The sequence below is a fragment of the Carcharodon carcharias genome, chromosome 8 (genome assembly GCF_017639515.1).
Source record: "Carcharodon carcharias isolate sCarCar2 chromosome 8, sCarCar2.pri, whole genome shotgun sequence".
Classification (NCBI taxonomy): domain Eukaryota; kingdom Metazoa; phylum Chordata; class Chondrichthyes; order Lamniformes; family Lamnidae; genus Carcharodon; species Carcharodon carcharias.
Window position 1 is genome coordinate 40,668,308 of NC_054474.1, and position 9,666 is coordinate 40,677,973.

Genomic DNA, 9,666 nt, shown 5'->3' on the forward strand with positions numbered 1-9,666 from the left:
TTTTTAAAAATTAAATTGATGCTAGCTTTTAAAAAGCAATTTAGGTCCTCAAATTTTCTTGATTGGATTTGAACTCAAATCCTCTGGATCACTAACTCAATAACTATGACAGTACCATTTCCCCAATGTCAAATAACCTGACACTAAATCAAAAAGCAGAATTTGGCCTTTTGTCCAAGAAAAAAATATGATTCCTCTGTAGCTTTCAAGTTCATAGGGTGATAAATTTGGTGGAAAGCACTTCACCATAGCTCAGAATCATTCTCACAAACTTAATATGAGGCAAACAATATGCACTTCCTGGCTCTTCCTCCTTTGACCAATCATATGACACGCCACTTAATCAGTCCTAAACCAGACGTGAAGCACCACATTATTACAATAATTACACCTTTTACAGTAATAAAATCCCCATTGCCAACAATTATCACATCTTTACAAATCAAAATTATCTGAGGCCAAGTCATTTTTCCAGGTTCTCAACAGAAAAAGTACTACCAGCCAAATGAAGGCTCAAACTTCTCTCCTATAGGAAAGATAACACTGGTCATTTAAATCCAAAGCCAAGGTAAAAGACAAATATTTCACTACACTGTATTCAAATTACATTCATAGATTCAATGATCAACAAAACAGCCAAATCTCAAGCTTTATGATGGTGACAGCAAAATTTAGGACAGAATTTTCCGCACCCATCCGCCGCTGGGATCTTCCAGTCCCGCCGCAAGTCAATGGACTTCTGGCTGGGGCACTGCCTCTCGCCACGGCGGGGCTGGAAAATCCCAGGCTTAGTGTTTTAATTTTAAAAAAGCTACCCAGTTTGTATTGCAGGTAACTGGTTTGGGACTTTGTTGTTTGAGGCTACAGGGTCTTACCACCATTACTTCCAAGTTGTCTAGATACTTTCCATACTTCCTTTAATAACCCAAATCTTGTTTCCTATCTTGCCAAGTAGATTTTTCCTAACCATTTAGCACTCTTGGAAGAAAGTTCTTTCTAGAACAATATCAATGTTAACATCATTGTTTACTTAATGATCATTTATGTCACTAAATTCTAATCCTTCATATTATTTTGAAGTGATAATGTGCATGCACTTCACTAATATAGTACACAATACATTTTGATTAGTTTTCCTTAGTTAGGGCCTTGATGATAAATCCACAGGTTTCTTCACACTGCATTGTAAAAGCATAAGCAGAACTTCAGTAGTCTCAATATTTCATTGTTTTGACAAACATCCAAGTAATGTATTTGCTTAACTTTAAAGAGCATTACAATGACTGAACATTTAAATTGGAGTGTCCATTACCCCAAGTCCCTTTCTAAGTCTGCCCGTGATAAATCTTCACATTAATAATCTCTAATTTATCCAATCTATCCGCTCTTTTGCTGAAAACTTCACCCAATAGATTAAATAACTTGCTTTACTTTGCATGCTCAATACATACATCCAGTATTCTTCTCAATACAATGCCTCAATCTTAATCTTTCCATCAAATGTTCCTTAGGTCTCCCTCATCTAACAACTTTGGTCTTGCTATCTACCTATACCATCAATGAAATGCACAAAAGTTGCCTCGGAAAAAAATGTTGTCTTTTTCATGACAAAGCATGTTTTTCCTTTTAATAACTCTAAAGCACAAGCTGATGTCAGCAGCCTGACAGCTTTCTCCCTTCCCTAGTTAAGAAACATCAAAGCAATTTGTCAGCCCCCAGTCAAGCCAAGAAAGCAAATAAGACAAGCCCACCCCCACTCTCCCCCCATCTAAATGACCAATAACATACATGCAGTGAATTTAGCCATTAGATAATGTAAATCTGAACTTCAAATTAATAAAATAAAATTTATTAAAAAATATTGCTGCTCTGATGAAAGTACTCCACAACCTGAAACAATATTTCTCTCCACAAATGCTGCCTGACCTGCTGGCTATTTCCAGCATTTTGTTTTTATTTCAGATTTCCAGTATCCACAATATTTTGCTTTTATGTTATAAAAAGTATTCTTAGCATAGAAGACTAACAACGTATGGTACTACAGTGCTAGAACACAGCTGATTCCCGAGATGAGCTTCCAACCTCATATTCATGCCATCACTAAGATCATCTATTTCCGTCTCTGTAACATCACCAGTCTCATCTCATTTAGTGCTGAAACCAACATTTATACCTTTTTTTAACCTTTGGATTTCACTATTCCAACATACTCCTGGTTGGTCTCCCACATTCCACCTTCTGTAAACATGAGGTCATCCAAAACTCTACAACCTGTGTCTTAATTCGCACAAAGTCCAATTCGCCTATTACCTTGTGCTCTCCGCCGGCTCAGTCAAGCAACATCTTGATTTTAAGGCTCTCATCCTTGTTTTCAAATCCTCCCCATGGCTTTGACCCTCCCTATCTCTGGAATCTCCTTTAGTCCCACAACTTTTTGAAATATTTGCACTGAAGTAATTCTGACCTCTTGAGCATCCCTGATTTTAACCACCCCACGGTGGCCGTTCCTTCAGTTGCCTAGGACCTAAGCTCTGAAATTCCCTTTCTAAACCTCTTCACCTCAATTTCCATTTTTAAGGCACTCCTTAAAACCTATTACTCTGGCCAAGTCTTTTAACATCTGACCTAATATGTCTTATGCAACTCAGTGCCATACTGTTATGCTCCTGTGAAGTGCCCTGGAATGGTTTATAATGATGGAGCACCTTTAACAAAATAAGTTACTGTTGTTGCTGCAGGCTGTCAAAATTCCAAACCTCAGCCACATGGATAAGCTGAAAAAAGGCTGGTTGTGTAGTGCAGTATTGACAGATCAACCACCATCCTCTTTATTGCATGTCGCTGTGTGACCCAGGGGGGAATAAAGCTAGTCTTGGTTGAGCAGCAGGAACATTGAGAAATTTCACCATTTTAGGCACAGAGAAAATTCACGTGGGGTTGTTGGCAACAAAATGTTCTACCAGCTCAGTCATGCATCAATAAATTTTACCACAATAGGTAACTATGTTTACCTATTGCCACAATAGTAACTATGCCTCAACAAGCTATTAAAAATCTACCTGCAAGACAAAACTGACTGACACTGAATGGCCAAACCGCTCCCTGTCAGAAATAAATAGGTCAGAATTAATTCTGGCACAGCTTTAGAATACACTGCCAGTTACACATGCAAATGGAAGAAAATGCTTCAAAGGCATCAAAATGGCAAAGACATGTCACAAGGCCTATTCAGCCAATTTAACTTAAATAAAAACAATGTTTTTAAACATTTAAACAAAAATCTTGAGAATACGCAACAACCAGTTACATATGATCAATATTTGTATCCTTGAGGCTGCCTGTCACATCACGAATTTAGAATCCAATAGCTATGGGGGGCTTAATGCCAGAAAATTTATATAATCTTACTTTCAGGTTAAATATTAAGAAATACCTGCCACTTGATTTATCAAAAAAAGTCAATGGGCTATTAAAAAAAAGCATGATGCATACTGCTGAAATGCAGCAATGGCAAAAAAGCTGGCTTTAATGTTTTTTAATTAAAGTTAGAGAAAACAGGTTAGTATACTGAAAATGTAAGCATGTGCATTCCATTCTTCAATGACGTCAATTTGTTTTCAAAATACACACCTTCCTGTACACCACTGTTGCTTAATGATGTAACTTCAAAGGGCTATGATACACCCATTGATAAGTGAATGAACAGCATTCAGTGCCAAAAAAAATCAACGCCCAAGTCATGAATTTTCATACACAAAATTCCAGTGAAGGGCCAAACGTGGGATGATAGTTGAGTTAAAGTACATTAATCAGAACAAAATAACCCAAGTATTTCTGGACAAACATACATTACCTGGTATTAGCATTAATATTTTCATAAGGAGATACCCTACAAGTACACTGTACACTGAAATTTAAAGGATATAAAGCCGTTTTCTTTTCTTTCACCAGTGCAATCCATTTAGGATGATGTATGCAATATCTGATCATTTGGTTAGACAATATGATTTGTCACTTCCTCCTCCTTTCCCCTGTTACGTAGTCAAATAATCGTATACTTTCCGTAGCATTATAGACATACACAAAAAAAATTCCGTAACATGAAAGACATACTCATCAGAGTGAGCGACAGACATTTACGAGCCGTCCCAAGATACATTACAATTTTCAGGATCGCCCAGAAATTAAAACCAAGATGGTAAAAAACGGTATATAATGCAGTTATACGGTGGGATATGAAATACGGTGAATAGTTATTTTGTTTTTGGTAAAGGTGTGGGTAGAGAATGGGCAGTACTTGAAGCTATTATCTCAGACAGGAATGGATTTCTTTTGCTCAGTGCGCTCGGTTCCAGCCGCTGGAAGTGCAGCCCCGGAAGGCGCCATTTTAGGTTTTGAGTTTCTGCCGCAAACAAATGCCGGCTCCCTCATCCTGGGAGCCCCGGCAGATAAACCCATATCTCAATCCTTCGGCGGATCGATCGCTTACAATCCTCGGGCAAGAGAGGGTTAGGGAACGAACCCCTGGTCATGAAGCCGCTTTAGGTTTAATCCTGAGTCGGCCAACAATTTCCGACGGGGGCTCGGGCACTAGGCCGCCCGGCGGGGCGGGGGAAGCCAATCAACGAGCCGCTGGCCGCTTGTTTAAAGGAGGTTAAAGATAAAGCCGGCCCGCGGCCTCACCTTCTCACATAGCGTCTTCACTTGGCTCTCCGTCAGCTGCTTACAGTCGTTGAGCTGCTCGATCCACTGGTCCAGCTCCTTGGTGAACGCCTTCTCATCCATGATTCACTTTATTCCGATCACCCGCTGAAGCAACCGACTCACACAGGACGGCAAGAGGTGGATCTTATATCAAGGAGCAATATTTCCCCCCCCCACCCTTTCCCCCTTTATTTGAAAAAATATACAAATAACTTAAAAAAACTGCCCGGCAGCGGAGAGGTCGCAAAAGTGAAAGTTTTGCTGTGGAGCCGGTGCAGCAAGCTGCCGTTGGGACCCGGTTCCCAAACCCTCTCCCTCTTCCCTCCGGCTCCAGATTCTGTTCCACAAAATGGCCGCCAACCTGCAGTCAGATCCGCGCAGGCGCGCTCCTGTACCCGCCCCCACCGCTGACAGCCGAGCAAGCGCGGCAGCTCCCAGTCAGCAGCATTACAACCGCTGTCGTACAGTCCAGCATCACTGCCTGTGGTGACTAATCCAACCCACCCCCCTCCCCTCCCTACATACACACATCCAACTGATAGAAAAGTTGCCTCTAGTGCAATTTTAGTTTATGAATGCTGAACTCTATTGACAACGAATTCAAAAGGTTTCATTGCTAGGTTCAACTCCTTAAAGGGGGTTAGTTTGGGGTACATTCATTTTTGCACTGTTGAGCAAAATTCTGAGTTTATTTCAAAATTCAGGCAAAACCTGGTTTTGGCTTCGGAGGTGTGAGGAAGGGAACCTCGCTTGAGGTTGATGCTCTTTGGAATCCTGGACACCCCACTTAAGCAACCTGGAGTTAGGTTCAATAATTACATAGAGGGAATATTGTCACTTCTGCTTTCTAACTATTTCAATTTGAATTACTGGGGGATGGACTCTGCATTCCTGCAATAATTGAGTTATTTTCTGGCAGGAGAGTTGGAATTCAATTTAGGCTGTGTAAAATGCTTCAACGATTAGTCTCGATGGTACCAAATCCACCTCCTTACAATGACATTTATTGTGGAAATAGTATGGTTATAAAACTCTTTGTAATGTTTTCATTGATTTTTACATAGATATCAGATTAACTGAATGGCAGTACCCTTACCCACGAGTCAAAATAAGTCCTGCGTTCATGCTATTCTCCATTGACACTTGAATACAGTACTGAGGGAGAGTTGTACTGTGGAGGTGCCAACCTTTTGATGCAGCATTAAACGTTAGCCCTCAGGTGGATGTAAAAGACCCTACCACACTCTAGGAAGATGAGTAAGGATGTTCTGTCAGTAGAACACTTTATTTATCGCTTAAACAGATAAGCTGGTCAATAACTCATTGTTGTTTGTGGAACTGTTATGTGCAAATTGACATCTGCATTTCCCTACATTCCCTACTTCAAAAGTACCTAATTGACTGTAAAGTAGTTTGGAACTTCCTAAGGTTTTTTCTTCCTTACAAAAACAGCAGTATAGAATACAAAGAAAAATTGAATATGAATTTACATTTTCTCATTTTGTATTTTTCACTAATTTCATTCATTTGAATCCCTTCATGTGCTATCTTTTATCAATATTTCCATACATAAAATCAGCAAAATACTGACAAAAACTGTGTGAAGAGGTTTTAAGTGCTGGCCTGCTGTGCAAAGAAAAAACCTTTTCGGTTGTAGTTGGCAGTGGTGGTCGGGTGGAGAGTTGACCCTTTGGCGCATTCCTGGAGTTTGAAAGCATGGGGGAAGGGGCAGACTCGGGTTTGTAATTTTCTACGTCTTTGTAAACATTGATTTCATTGTTTTGCAATTGATTTGTAATTCTTGGAAAAATACTGTTTTCCTCAGATTAATCAATATCACCTGGCTGTTTTAATAAATGTTATTTTTATGTGTAAGTAGCACAATTCATCCAGCAATTTTCCATCTCCTGGAAAGTGGGTGTGACTTCAACCAACATCTTCTGTAAATGGTCAGTCTTTCCGTTAATAGTATGTAATTCCAAAAATTATCTCAAAAACATTGGACCAGAATTTGTTGCCAAACTAATGGCGAGTTTAATGCTAATTACCTTTATTAATATGTAAACCATCCAGCAACTTGTGATGAGGAAGAAGATACCCTGTGAATTATGAATTGCAATCCAGCAACTTGCACCATTTCACCATTAACTTTACGAAACAGTATCTCTCCCTTAATCTCCCTGTTATTTTAAGGAACATGCACATTATTTGTCAGTAAACGTGCCACAGAAAATAAGTCTAGTAATTAATAACATAAATACAATATTAGGATCTCCATGGAGACAGGTAACTTTTTAAAATAAATTTGAACTTCCAGTTAATAGTTGAAAAGATAACATGATAAGATTGCACATTTTAAGACTTTTACTGCAGCAAAAAACTAAAAGCACCATTGACTAAACACTATCTTTGTAGTAACATACTTTATACCACAGATCAGAACTTTATCCTATTTACTTTTAGCACAACCAAAAAAAACACACTTCACAAGTATACTTTACACTGTCCTTTAAGTAGACATTTAATTCTCCCAGAACCAGTCCAAAGTGACTTATAGTTCCCAAGTGTTTACTTCTGTTCTCCTTTCTTAGCCTGGAAACTTGTAATCTCAGAACTGCCTTTCACAGTGAGGTTTTCCTCCCCTACATATTGTAAAGCCCCTCTCTTACATGGGGTTACACTCTGCCTAGGTTCTAGTCCTGCTCCAGGTATACAACAGGGCAGAACAACAATGTGGCTTAATCAAGCTTTTCTTTATTGAGTATTACAAATTGCTATAGGTATACTCACAGAACTGGCTATTGGCCTCCCGCGTGTAAGTATCCATCTCTTGGTGGTCAATCCATTGAATGAGACTTCTTCACGTCTTTAGTAGCTGACCAGGCCACTACTTCCTGATGATCAAGTTGATGCCCTCGGGCTCTTGATGTTTATAGTGTGAAATATGTCACACGCCATGCTCATGCCTCTCTGGGATGTCAGACAGCAGTGGCACATATCCCTGTTCAAGTTCATAAAAGTTCAACCTTGAGCCAAAAACAACTTCAGCGCTTATTCTCCCTTGTCTGCAGGAACTTCATGAGGGTAAACAGTCACAGTTCTTACCTTTCGCAGGTGGACTATTTTGTCCGTTAAGTGAAAACAGAAAAACACATTTTTAACATCCAATTAAGCAATCATGTTGTACACTTTGTATTTTTTAATTTCTTCAGTCATGCTGTTCACTACCCTTTGTCCATTTCTGCACACAGGACTGCCAAGTGTCATTTACAGGTGTGAGCATCGTATCTAAAGCAATTTACTCTATAAGTATTAGTAAAAATTAGATTAAAAGAAAACCTGGGTTAAAAATGGGATTACAAAAAGTTAAAAGAAAATGGGTTGATCTTAAGTCTTACAAGACTCTTCCTCTAGCACAGGGTAGGCAAATTTTCCATGTTCATTTTACCTTCTCATGAATTTGGTCTTGTCAATCCGAGTGTAAGCTCCCACCTGTATTCCTGTGCAGTGAACCATAGAGACTTTGGGACTTTAGCTGCTTTCTCTCTCCCAGACCTAGCAGACTAACAAATCTGTCTGTGAGATTCAATGATTTTTTTTAGGAAAGCCTGTAACCTGATATCACAATGGCTTCCTCTTTATCCTTCCCCTCTCAAAGCCCATCACCATCGCAATGTGAATCACATAGTCATGTATCCAGGTAGAAATGCTGATTAACTGTTCTTCAGACCACAACTCAATTGTGGAATCAAATGGACAGTTTAAAGCACAACTGTTTGCAACCTGACATTTTTTAACACCTTTCTGGGACTTTGGAGACTAGCAGTCTGACCACTGTAAACACAGATGCTGCTGCCATTGTCTCCTTGTGTGAACACCTTACATCTTATTCCCAGTAAAACAATCTAAGCCTTCCTTTAATCTTTAACAGCCCTGTACCCAGGCCTGTTGTGAGGCAGATTTCAGCACAGGTCACATGATCCCCTTCATTTTATCCTAAATTAAAGATGCAAAACATAATAATCTTACAAATCTTATAATTATAACAACGATTTTAGCAACATGAACAACAAGAAACTTTGTTTCAATGTTTCATTACTTGTCCTTTCACCATCTTCTTGGCTTGCACCATTGTACCTTTTGTCACTTAAACCTGCTTACCCTTCCACTCTATTGTAAATCTTCCCATTTTTTTCTTTTCTTCCTCCCCATTTTCCCTGCCTCTGAACTTGCTTAAAACCTGTTACACCTCTAACTTTTTCCAATTCTGATTAAGGATCATTGACCTGAAATGTTAACTTTGTTTTTCATTCGACAGATGCTGTCTGACCTGCTGAGTACTTGCAACATTTGCTGCTTTTCTTTCACTTGATAGCACATTCACTGCTGAGTCATGACATTGTGGGTTCATTCCCCAGTCCAAAGACTTGAGTGCAGAATCTAGGCTGACAATCCAATGCATACTGAAGCAGTGTCACACTGTTGGAGGTGCCATTTTTTGAATGAGCCCTTAAATCAATGCCCTATATTCCCGTTCAGATGGACTTTAAAAGATCCCATGACATGATTCAAGGATGAGCAGGGAAGGTCTCCCAAGTGTCCTGGCCAATACTTATGCCTCAACCTACATCACTAAAAACAGTGTGTCTGGTCATTATCACATTGTTATTTGTGGGACCTTGCTCGGCATAAATTGGCTGATTATTAGGTCAGTAATTAGCCATTGTCTGTGAGGGACAATAGGCATCTCTTCCCTTTACAGAGAGGGAGAGAGAGTGGTCATATAGCTTGAGGGGCACCACTGCACATCAAGCATGGGACAAGACAGGAGGGTGGCTCCATGAATTACCACAGCTGGTTTTGGGATTAAAACTCTGCAATTGGTATCATTTGTACCACACTCTAGCCATCTAACCAACTGAGCTAACCACCCCCATCCACATTCCACCAAACCCTGTTGCT

General features: G+C 39.6%; 1 protein-coding gene across 1 annotated transcript in view; it reads right to left on the reverse strand.

The window, feature by feature from the left end:
- The window catches only part of ppp2cab (protein phosphatase 2 catalytic subunit alpha b), a 30,308-nt gene extending 25,235 nt beyond the window's left edge, over positions 1 to 5,073 (reverse strand). Inside the window, exon 1 of the mRNA XM_041193078.1 lies at positions 4,684 to 5,073. Coding sequence (XP_041049012.1) covers positions 4,684 to 4,785 — 102 coding nt within the window. The 5' untranslated portion in view covers positions 4,786 to 5,073. The remainder of the gene's footprint in view (positions 1 to 4,683) is intronic.
- Between the last annotated feature and the right edge of the window lie 4,593 nt (positions 5,074 to 9,666).